Source organism: Myxocyprinus asiaticus, chromosome 14 (assembly GCF_019703515.2).
Source record: "Myxocyprinus asiaticus isolate MX2 ecotype Aquarium Trade chromosome 14, UBuf_Myxa_2, whole genome shotgun sequence".
Classification (NCBI taxonomy): Eukaryota; Metazoa; Chordata; class Actinopteri; order Cypriniformes; family Catostomidae; genus Myxocyprinus; species Myxocyprinus asiaticus.
Genome location: NC_059357.1, coordinates 19,031,054 through 19,042,887, shown reverse-complemented (window position 1 = coordinate 19,042,887; position 11,834 = coordinate 19,031,054). Strand labels below are relative to the sequence as shown.

The 11,834-nt window shown below is 38.7% G+C and overlaps 2 protein-coding genes across 3 annotated transcripts; both read right to left on the bottom strand.

Moving 5' to 3' along the window:
* Positions 1 to 354: 354 nt before the first annotated feature.
* On the bottom strand, positions 355 to 7,627 carry LOC127451903 (heat shock 70 kDa protein-like). Of its 2 annotated transcripts, none has more exons than XM_051716955.1 (2): positions 7,492 to 7,627; positions 355 to 2,675 (listed from the first exon to the last, which is right to left on the bottom strand). In XM_051716955.1, the coding sequence occupies exon 2, from the start codon at positions 2,651 to 2,653 to the stop codon at positions 722 to 724; it is 1,932 nt and encodes a 643-aa protein (XP_051572915.1). In that variant the 5' UTR covers positions 2,654 to 2,675; positions 7,492 to 7,627; the 3' UTR covers positions 355 to 721. The 2 variants fall into 2 exon arrangements, with proteins under 2 accessions (XP_051572915.1, XP_051572916.1); XM_051716956.1 differs by lacking the exon at positions 7,492 to 7,627 and adding an exon at positions 2,977 to 3,223.
* LOC127451902 (heat shock 70 kDa protein-like) lies at positions 4,924 to 7,627 on the bottom strand. Its single transcript, XM_051716954.1, has 2 exons — positions 7,492 to 7,627; positions 4,924 to 7,218 (listed from the first exon to the last, which is right to left on the bottom strand). Exon 2 carries the CDS (start codon positions 7,192 to 7,194, stop codon positions 5,263 to 5,265), a length of 1,932 nt encoding a protein of 643 aa, XP_051572914.1. The 5' UTR covers positions 7,195 to 7,218; positions 7,492 to 7,627; the 3' UTR covers positions 4,924 to 5,262.
* Positions 7,628 to 11,834: the final 4,207 nt, after the last annotated feature.

The window sequence follows — 11,834 nt, the reverse complement described above, 5'->3', positions numbered from 1 at the left end:
TAAATGTGATCTAGGAACTTTTTGATAGATTTATACAGTGAATGTCATTGAAGATATGGCAAGTCTATGCCTCACAGCCTCATTTTAATTCCCGTAAAAAATAAATGGCTCTGCTATGAATAATGTCTATTGTGTCCAACAATGCTAACAGTCTTGCTATTTTTGTGTTTTCAAAACAACCTGCAAGTGTAGCATCTACTATTTTTATTATTATTTGGAAAATAAATCTCATGTACTGTAAATGAACACATTTTTCATTGTGATAATACTGCTTATTATATTTACTTATTGTAAATTTTTAAAGGACTACAAAACACAATTTAATATTAAAAAAACTTATAATTTATTTACATTTTACCACAACAATTATCAACATTAGACTGTAACAAAACATAAAGGAAAAATAAATTATATAATCACTTAAATTTCAGGGTAACTTTGTCACCTTAAATAGAATCTTGTCTTAAAATGTTAATCCTATCATTAATAGGAAGTTTAACACTTTTTAAATAGCAAGAGGGAATGAACTAATAAAGTGCAATGATGTAACAAGTTTCTTGTAATTTATGAACTAAAAAAGACAAAGGTGTAAACATTAGAATGTAGAGGTGAAATGAGTACAAAATACTAATACACTCATAACACAATGAGGCTTGAAGGAAATTAAAGAATCAAAGAGAAATAGATTTCAGTCCTCACACCATTCAGTTCTTGAGGCATTTCAATCAACCTCCTCAATGGTTGGCCCCTGGGAACCGGCCCCTGCACTGGCACGTGCCTGAGCTCCACAGCCTCCAGCTGGCATCCCTCCCTGGTAGAGCTTTGTAATGATTGGGTTGCAGGCTTTCTCCAGTTCTTTTAGCTGATGTTCGTACTCCTCCTTATCAGCCAACTGGTTGTTCTCCAGCCAGTTAATGGCCTGGTTGCATTTTTCAATAACTTTCTTTTTGTCATCTTCACTGATCTTGCCTTTCAGGTTTTCATCTTCCACACTGTTCTTCATATTGAAAGCGTAAGACTCCAGGGAGTTCTTGGCAGCGATCCTCTCTCTTTGCAGATCATCTTCTGCTTTGTACTTGTCTGCTTCCTGCACCATTCTCTCAATCTCCTCCTTGCTCAGTCTGCCCTTGTCATTGGTGATGGTGATCTTGTTCTCTTTGCCAGTGCTTTTGTCCACCGCTGACACATTCAGGATTCCATTGGCATCAATGTCAAAGGTCACTTCAATCTGGGGGACTCCACGAGGTGCCGGTGGAATTCCTGTGAGCTCGAATTTTCCAAGCAGGTTGTTGTCTTTTGTCATGGCTCTCTCTCCCTCATACACTTGGATCAGGACACCAGGCTGGTTGTCTGAGTAGGTGGTGAATGTCTGTGTCTGTTTGGTGGGGATGGTGGTGTTGCGTTTAATCAGGGCAGTCATGACTCCACCAGCTGTCTCGATGCCTAGGGATAGTGGAGCCACATCCAGCAGCAACAGATCCTGGACATTTCCGGAAGTGTCACCCATGAGGATGGCAGCTTGGACTGCAGCACCATAAGCCACAGCCTCATCTGGGTTGATGCTCTTGTTCAATTCTCTCCCATTGAAGAAATCCTGCAAAAGTTTCTGGATCTTAGGGATTCTTGTTGATCCACCGACCAGAACAATGTCATGAATCTGAGACTTGTCCATCTTGGCATCTCTCAGGGCTTTCTCCACAGGCTCAAGTGTTCCTCTGAAGAGGTCTGAGCACATTTCTTCAAAGCGTGCTCTGGTGATGGATGTGTAGAAGTCAATGCCTTCATACAGGGAGTCGATCTCAATGCTTGCCTGAGAGCTGGAGGAGAGTGTTCTCTTGGCTCTCTCACAAGCTGTACGCAGTCTCCTCAGTGCCCTCTTGTTCTGACTGATGTCCTTCTTGTGTTTCCTCTTGAACTCTTCAACAAAGTGATTCACCATGCGGTTGTCAAAGTCTTCCCCACCCAGGTGAGTATCTCCAGCTGTGGCCTTCACCTCAAAGATGCCATCTTCAATGGTCAAGATGGACACATCAAAGGTGCCTCCACCCAAGTCAAAGATCAGGACGTTGCGCTCTGAAGCTTTGCCTTTATCAAGTCCATAGGCAATGGCTGCAGCTGTGGGCTCATTGATAATTCTGAGGACATTCAGCCCAGCAATCACGCCAGCATCTTTAGTTGCTTGCCTCTGGGAGTCATTGAAATATGCAGGAACTGTGATAACTGCATTTGTCACTTTCTGTCCCAGGTAAGCCTCTGCAATCTCCTTCATCTTCACAAGTACCATAGAGGAGATTTCCTCAGGATAGAATGATTTGGTCTCTCCTTTGTACTCAACTTTGACCTTTGGCTTTCCACCATCACTTATGACTTGGAAGGACCAGTGCTTCATATCAGACTGGACAACTGGATCATCAAACTTCCTGCCGATCAGCCTCTTCGCATCAAATACGGTGTTGTTAGGGTTCATGGCCACCTGGTTTTTTGCTGCATCTCCAATGAGCCTTTCTGTGTCTGTGAATGCAACATAACTGGGTGTTGTTCTGTTTCCCTGGTCATTGGCGATGATCTCCACTTTTCCATGCTGAAACACCCCCACACAGGAGTAGGTGGTGCCCAGATCAATTCCAATAGCAACTCCTTTTGCAGATGACATGTTTGATTTCTTTATTGTCTACCTATATTCAACAACAATAACAAAAAAAGGAAAATCAATACAATGTATAAAACACTAATTCTCACTACAATATTAATATTAATAATTATATTAACTTTGTAAAGCCTATATGTTTCAGATCACTTACATCAATGTCCCAGCATATAATAGTACTATTAGTAGTAAATTTTACCCTATATTTTTCTTTTATACATGCAAACAACAAATTCCCTGCTCGTTACTGATTTATTATACGACCCTTCATCATAAGTATCCAAACTCAATGGGTAAAATAGTGGGAAATAAAATATTTTTCCTCTTACCTTGTCTGAATTAGATCCCTTCTTTCAGTGTTCGTTGTGGCTCGTTGCCTAAAACTCTTCGCTAACTCGATCTGTTCCGATTCATACCGACAAAGCAGCATCTTACTCGTGTTTTATATTCTCAGGCTTCTGCTCGTGAAGTTTCTCGAAAGCTCCCGCGAGTTGGACCAATCAAACGCGGCACAGTCGAGCGGCTACTCCCTCAAGGCGGGTCAACTCATCTCTCTTCTCACTTCTAGCTGTTTCTGGCGTTTTCTGCATATGGTACAAATGACGAGACGAGAACCTCGTAGTGTCTGATAGAGAGCAATTCTTAAACCTTCAGAATAATTCTTGTGAACGCTGAATAGTTTAGACGATGGCATTTATTATGTGTGTTTTCTGTAATAATGCTTCCTGTGTGTTTATGCTACACAGACATTTATTTTGAAATAAAAGTAACACTCCTCAGTTATTTATCCTCGTGCATATGTCTACTCTTGTTTCTAACTTTTGTGATTTATTTATGTTCTAATATTTAGGCTAAGTTTAACATTTTAATTACATATTACCATTTTGTTTTTGTATGCCAATTAAAATCTACGTTTGAATAACATTTTCTTAATGTTTCTAGTTAATGGCAAACGCATTTATTCCATGTCACTGATAGTGCTTAATAAAAACGTGTTTTGCTGGAATATGACAGTTCATTTGAGTAACCCTCTTGATTTCTTTATTATTATTATTATTATTATTATTTATTTGTTCATTTATGTTGTACATGTCTGTCAGAATGAGCAGGTCCTTGAATTACAAATAAATTTAGAGATGCTTCTGGAACATTTGAGAAGTTTTAATCACGTTTTCATTCTGCGCCATTTTCAACAGAGGTCGCTGTTACGTGCATTATATTAAGTGCGCTTTTTATTTCTCTCGAGCCGAGACCACTAGAAAAAAACAACCCTTTGCAAATGCTGAGCAATTGTTGACACCGTCTTATGTGTCTTAATGATAAAGTTTTTACAAACGCATAATTTAAATAAACGTATCTGTAGAATGCACTAATGGTCTCAATAATGAATTTTGCATTTACACAAACTTTATAACATTCACTGACTGGGTTAATTATCCAATAATAGCAATTATTTAATCAGAAAACCGATTTTAATAATATCTGTGAGTTTAAAAGGTGTAGTAAGCCTGGATGTAACTATATTTACAATTTCAGAATAGAATTCCAAAAATCGAATGTTTATAACCGACTTTTGTTCAATTAAATATAAACACTTTTAAAGTTATTTTTAATTTTTTATTATTATTACAAATCTTCAAGCAATGTACATGAAATGTACCCAAATAAGTTGTCTCATCTTTCTTAATATATAACTTTCAATACAGTGTGTGAGACCAACATACTGTTCTCAACATTAAAGTGATAGTTCTCTCAAAATAATACAAATTCTGTTGTCATTTATTACACTTGTGTTGTTTCACATCCAAATGTCTTTCTTTCAAGGAACACAAAATAGGATGTTTGGCAGAATGTTAGCCTCAGTCACCATTTCCTTTCGTTGTGTCTTTTATCCATTCATCGAAAGTGAATTATGACTGAGTTTATCATTCTGTGAAACATTTTTTTATTTATTTTTTCTCCTACAGAAGAAAGTTATATGGGTTTGGGACTTGATGAGGGCAAATAAATGATCAAATGTTAATTTTTGAGTGAACTATTCCTTTAAGACTTTAATTTGTTGTCAATGTTTCCACATTTTTATAAAACAACTTTTTTAAATGTTCCACCTACAAGAAATTGAAACTAATGCAAAATTGCATTAAGTGTCAGTGTAAATATTGTTAACTTGGTATTGACAGAAAATGTAAAAGCACAAAAAAATTTAATACTTATGTTATACTATTAAATATTGAGTTGTGTATTTTTGTTGAAATGTCATAACTGACAAAAAAAAAAAAAAAAGACAATAACTTCTAAATTTTAATGGGAAAAAAATAAATAACTTTATTAACAGCATTCATTATCCATAAAACAGATTATCAACAAAATACACTTTTTATACAGACCACATTAAAGTTGACTGTATTAAATAAATAATGGAACAGTAAAATAAGAGCAGCAATGTCATATAACAAGTTCCTTGCAAGTAATTTGTACAGTAAAGATAAAAAAGGACCTCCACACACAGTCATGTTCCTGCATAACCAGGAACTTATGACAAATCATTCCAATTTCATCTGTAAAAAAGTGAGTTCTGACAGACAAGTACCACTTTTTATAGTCCACAAATTCAGTTAATCCACCTCTTCAATAGTGGGCCCCTGGGACCCAGCCCCTGCACTGGCACGTGCCTGAGCTCCACAGCCTCCAGCTGGCATCCCTCCCTGGTAGAGCTTTGTAATGATTGGGTTGCAGGCTTTCTCCAGTTCTTTCAGCTGATGTTCGTACTCCTCCTTATCAGCCAACTGGTTGTTCTCTAGCCAGTTAATGGCCTGGTTGCATTTTTCAATAACTTTCTTTTTGTCATCTTCGCTGATCTTGCCTTTCAGGTTCTCATCTTCCACACTGTTCTTCATATTGAAGGCGTAAGACTCCAGGGAGTTCTTGGCAGCAATCTTCTCTCTCTGTAGATCATCTTCTGCTTTGTACTTGTCTGCTTCCTGCACCATTCTCTCAATCTCCTCCTTGCTCAGTCTGCCCTTGTCATTGGTGATGGTGATCTTGTTCTCTTTGCCAGTGCTTTTGTCCACCGCTGACACATTCAGGATTCCATTGGCATCAATGTCAAAGGTCACTTCAATCTGGGGGACTCCACGAGGTGCCGGTGGAATTCCTGTGAGCTCGAATTTTCCAAGCAGGTTGTTGTCTTTTGTCATGGCTCTCTCTCCCTCATACACCTGGATCAGGACACCGGGCTGGTTGTCTGAGTAGGTGGTGAATGTCTGTGTCTGTTTGGTGGGGATGGTGGTGTTGCGTTTAATCAGGGCAGTCATGACTCCACCAGCTGTCTCGATGCCCAGGGATAGTGGAGCCACATCCAGCAGCAACAGATCCTGGACATTTCCGGAAGTGTCACCCATGAGGATGGCAGCTTGGACTGCAGCACCATAAGCCACAGCCTCATCTGGGTTGATGCTCTTGTTCAATTCTCTCCCATTGAAGAAATCCTGCAAAAATTTCTGGATCTTAGGGATTCTTGTTGATCCACCGACCAGAACAACGTCATGAATCTGAGACTTGTCCATCTTGGCATCCCTCAGGGCTTTCTCCACAGGCTCAAGTGTTCCCCTGAAGAGGTCTGAGCACATTTCTTCGAAGCGTGCTCTGGTGATGGATGTGTAGAAGTCAATGCCCTCATACAGGGAGTCGATCTCAATGCTTGCCTGAGAGCTGGAGGAGAGTGTTCTCTTGGCTCTCTCACAAGCTGTACGCAGCCTCCTCAGTGCCCTCTTGTTCTGACTGATGTCCTTCTTGTGTTTCCTCTTGAACTCTTCAACAAAGTGATTCACCATGCGGTTGTCAAAGTCTTCCCCACCCAGGTGAGTATCTCCAGCTGTGGCCTTCACCTCAAAGATGCCATCTTCAATGGTCAAGATGGACACATCAAAGGTGCCTCCACCCAAGTCAAAGATCAGGACGTTGCGCTCTGAAGCTTTGCCTTTATCAAGTCCATAGGCAATGGCTGCAGCTGTGGGCTCATTGATAATTCTGAGGACATTCAGCCCAGCAATCACACCAGCATCTTTAGTTGCTTGCCTCTGGGAGTCATTGAAATATGCAGGAACTGTGATAACTGCATTTGTCACTTTCTGTCCCAGGTAAGCCTCTGCAATCTCCTTCATCTTCACAAGTACCATAGAGGAGATTTCTTCAGGATAGAATGACTTGGTCTCTCCTTTGTACTCAACTTTGACCTTTGGCTTTCCACCATCACTTATGACTTGGAAGGACCAGTGCTTCATGTCAGACTGGACAACTGGATCATCAAACTTCCTGCCGATCAGCCTCTTCGCATCAAATACGGTGTTGTTAGGGTTCATGGCCACCTGGTTTTTTGCTGCATCTCCAATAAGCCTTTCTGTGTCTGTGAATGCAACATAGCTGGGTGTTGTTCTGTTTCCCTGGTCATTGGCGATGATCTCCACTTTTCCATGCTGAAACACCCCCACACAGGAGTAGGTGGTGCCCAGATCAATTCCAATAGCAACTCCTTTTGCAGATGACATGTTTGATTTCTTTTTATTGTGTACCTATATTCAACAACAACAAAAAATGAAAATCAATACAATGTATAAAACACTAATTCTCACTACAATATTAATAATTATATTAACTTTGTAAAGCCTATATGTTTCAGATCACTTACATCAATGTCCCAGTATATATTAGTACTATTAGTAGTAAATTTCACTCTATATTTTTGTTTTATACATGCAAACAACAAATTCCCTGCTCGTTACTCATAAGTATCCAAACACAATGGGTAAAAATAATAGTGGGAAATAAAATATTTTTCCTCTTACCTTGTCTGAATTAGATCCCTTCTTTCAGTGTTCGTTGTGGCTCGTTGCCTAAAACTCTTCGCTAACTCGATCTGTTCCGATTCATACCGACAAAGCAGCATCTTACTCGTGTTTTATATTCTCAGGCTTCTGCTCGTGAAGTTTCTCGAAAGCTCCCGCGAGTTGGACCAATCAAACGCGGCACAGTCGAGCGGCTACTCCCTCAAGGCGGGTCAACTCATCTCTCTTCTCACTTCTAGCTGTTTCTGGCGTTTTCTGGCGGTACAAATGACGAGACGAGAACCTTGTAGTGTCTGATAGAGAGCAATTCTTAAACCTTCAGAATATTTCTTGTGAACGCTGAATAGTTTAGACGATGGAATTTATTATGTGTGTTTATGCTACACAGAAATTTATTTTGAAATATAAGTAACACTCCTCAGTTATTTATCCTCGTGCATATGTCTACTCTTGTTTCTAACTTTTGTGATTTATTTATGTTCTAATATTTAGGCTAAGTTTAACATTTTAATTACATATTACCATTTTGTTTTTGTATGCCAATTAAAATCTACGTTTGAATAACATTTTCTTAAGGTTTCTAGTTAATGGCAAACGCATTTATTCCATGTCACTGATAGTGCTTAATAAAAACGTGTTTTGCTGGAATATTACTGTTATATCTAAGTACTGACGTGGTGGCATTGGAATGGTAGCTGACTATCAGTGCAGGCAATACGAATTCGAGTCTGCCTTTTGCCAATTTCACTCTTCTCCCCAATATCCAACCCTTGTAAGCGAAGACAGACAGCGGCTGTGCGCCATCGAAGTGAGTTTATTAAACAAAAATGCTGTAAATAAAATGTCTAAGGGGAGTGTAATATTACTTAAGGTAAACACGATATCCTCGCGGTGATCTGAAGGTGGGGCATTGCAAAGAAGGGTTTGATTCAGGTAGGGAGAGGGACGGTCGGATGCATACGTGCCTTTTCTGGTCAGGACGCATGGGTGGCGGCTTTCTTCAGTGGCTCGGCATCTTGCGGGCCGGTGGAGAGCAAGGGTCATAATATGCGCACGGAGAAGAGACCGGTCTCTCTAAAGCCGCACTCTGCATCTAAAGACATGATTGACCAGACATCATGAAAGGCCCCGATATACTTCATACAAAATCGGCGAACTTTAAGGAAAACATCTAACCGCCTTCTAAACACTGCCATTAGTCTACGTCATTGGTAGGTGGGACCTTAAGCTCCACCTACTTTGAGGAAGACTGCAAATTCTGTTTAGTCAGTCAAGATCAGTCATAGCACACCGATATGCAGACTTATTAGCGAGTTGGTGCAAACTTACCTACATCTGTACGATCGTTCGTGTAGAGACATTTTTCAAGACCATGTCATGCGATTGTTTCTTCGAATTAGTCTTCAAAAGCAATCAAATCTACTCAAACACTTTCAAGTACCTATTCATGTGCCACCTGCAGCTGCAAGCCATTCACACACATGCCCAAAGATTATTTTATCATCGTTCTTTTGTCTGTATTCTGAACATTAACACTCTTATTCATCCATCTTTGCAGTAGTATCAGTGTCATCATTATTTACAATAGTGTTATCAGCACATATTATGGAGTATAATGTGTTAGCGCATTAGCACCATACATTTACAATGTAAACAAGACAATTTTTTTTTTTTTTCTACTGCATGTACACTCGCTGAGCACATTATTAGGACTATGGTCCTAATAAATTAACTGACATGGTCTTCTACTGTTGTAGCTCATCCGCCTCAAGGTTCAATGTGTTGTGCATTCTGAGATGCTATTCTGCTCACTACAGTAGTAGTAGTGTAGTTATCTGAGTTACCGTAGCCTTTCTGTCAGCTCGAACCAGTCTCGCCATTCTCCGTTGATCTCTCTCATCAACAAGGTGTTTCTGTCCGCAGAACCGCCACTCACTGGATGTTTCTTGTTTTTGGCACCATTCTGAGTAAACTCAGAGACTGTTGTGTGTGAAAATCCCAGGAGATCAGCAGTTACAGAAATACTCAAACCAGCCCGTCTGGCACAATCATGCCATGGTATAAATCACGGAGATCACATTTTTTTCTCATTTTGATGGTTGATGTGAACATTAACTGAAGCTACTGACCCGTATCTGCATGATTTTATGAATTGCACTACCAGGGTTGGGAGGGTTACTACTGAAATGTATTCCACTACAGATTACATTCTGTAAAATTACATTTTTAACGTATTCCGTTAGATTACTCAAGGTCAGTAACGTATTCTAAATACTTTGGATTACTTCTTCAGCACTGGTAGATTTATTTTACTTGTTTTGACTATAAAAACTCTGCCGGTACAGTAAGACAAATACACACATTAAAATATATATTCTCTGAAAAACCTAAATATCTTATACAGTGTTGTTCCTAAAACAAGATAAATCAAATTGATCTTGTTTTAAGGATTTTTAGATATTTCTAAAGGAAAACAATACAAACATTTTCATCAAGAATATGATTTTTGCCCTAATATCAAAGGTCTCACTAGAAAAAAAATTATGATCCAACTTGAATTTTCTTGATAAATATGATCGTGCCTGGTAACATGCATCTAAAATGACTAGAAATAACATTTTAACTTAGCGCAAAGCCGACAATTTACACAAGGTTTATTTCTATTTCTTGCGCTCCAAACTTACTTCAAGTGTACTTCTCTGTCTGCTCGTATGAATGTAACCCATCATAAGAAAGTGTTTCACCGCTGTTCAAATGCACTTTGGACACTTTATATGTATAAATGTTTTCCATCTGAAAGGACTAAATATTAAATGAAACAAATGACAATAAAATGCAAAGTAATCAAATACTTTTTGAATGTAACTGTATTCTAATTACCAATGATTTAATTTGTAACTGTTGTGGAATACAGTTACTTGTATTTTGTATTTTAAATACGTAATCCCGTTACATGTATTTCATTACTCCCCAACCCTGTGCACTGCTGTCACAATTTGCTGATTAGATAATCGCATTGTAGTGCATTTCCGTATGTGCGTAATAATGCTTTACATCGCATGGACCTCCTTATTTGACATACAAATCACAATAATGGTGACAACCAAAGACAACATATTAAGTATAAGATGAGCTCTGAATAATCACAAAATGACAAATAACTTCAAGTTACAACAAATACAATAGCGTATATACAGCAGAGCATATAAAATCTGCAAAGAGTAAAGCTATGAGCAGTACACAGTCATTTACATAATTTATTCATACCATATCAATAATACTCACACCTGATAAAAATGCAGTGGGGCTAAAATCTTTCCGTTGCAGGGAGAGCTGCCACGGAGACCTGCTTACATTGTAAATGCAATTACATGTAAATATTTTAGTGCACAATAACTGAATATGCAGTTAGCAAGAAAAAAAAATGAAAAAAAGAATTATACAAAAATAGCCTACCATACCATACATACATGACGCTCCACCCCAACGTGTCGCCCCATCGTTCAGACTGCTATCTATAGCTACTCGCAACAGGTGCTAAGGGAGGTAGTTAAAAGCTGGCGGATAAAGCTGTTCAGCCTTGATGACAATTTTTAAGTAAATCACACACTTTCATAACTCAAACGTGCATTTTGAAGCCACCGTTTGTTTTTTAAAGTATGCAATTCAATACGGCTTCAAAATTCATGTTTGAGGTATGAAAGTGTGTGATTTATGTCGTAGAACATAACGTCCATGTATCGTTAAGTAATGTTTACTACAGACCTTATTTTACTCATAAATTGAAAAATCCCATTATAAAAACCCATAAGAACACATGGCGAATTCTCTTCAGAGTTTTTGGACTACAATCTGAACAGCTCAATACTGGGATTTTTGTTTGGGAATTGACAAAATAAAAAAGATTATAACTGAAGACAATATTGATCTGAGTGTTTGAAATCAATAAACCACTGCTAGATAAAACAAGCATTTGTGAAATTGGACTTTTTACTCAAAACTTTACAGTTTCTAAGATGTGGCTGTCTACCAACATCCCCATGTGACATCCTGTGAGCAAAGGCGGAGATAGGGGGTGGCACTATGGACCGAAGCCTGGCCACCCCATATGCAATTGCCGTTTTTGGAGCTATGCATGCAGCTATACCCTTCTCCGTCTTCCTGGCTCTTCGGCTCCCATCTTACAACCATACTAATGCCACTTAAGGAAAAAAGGGCAAAGTTATGTTTGGCACTGAACCATTTCTTTTATCGTTTTACTTTTTTCACTGAATATTTTTTTTTAAAATTAGCTAAATTTGACTATAATTTTATGCACATTTGTTAAAAGTCAGATTTATGGA

Coding starts and splice junctions, on each gene's coding strand:
- LOC127451903 (XM_051716955.1), bottom strand. CDS start 2,653: ATGTCATCTGCAAAAGGAGTTGCTATTGGAATTGATCTGGGCACCACC.
- LOC127451902 (XM_051716954.1), bottom strand. CDS start 7,194: ATGTCATCTGCAAAAGGAGTTGCTATTGGAATTGATCTGGGCACCACC.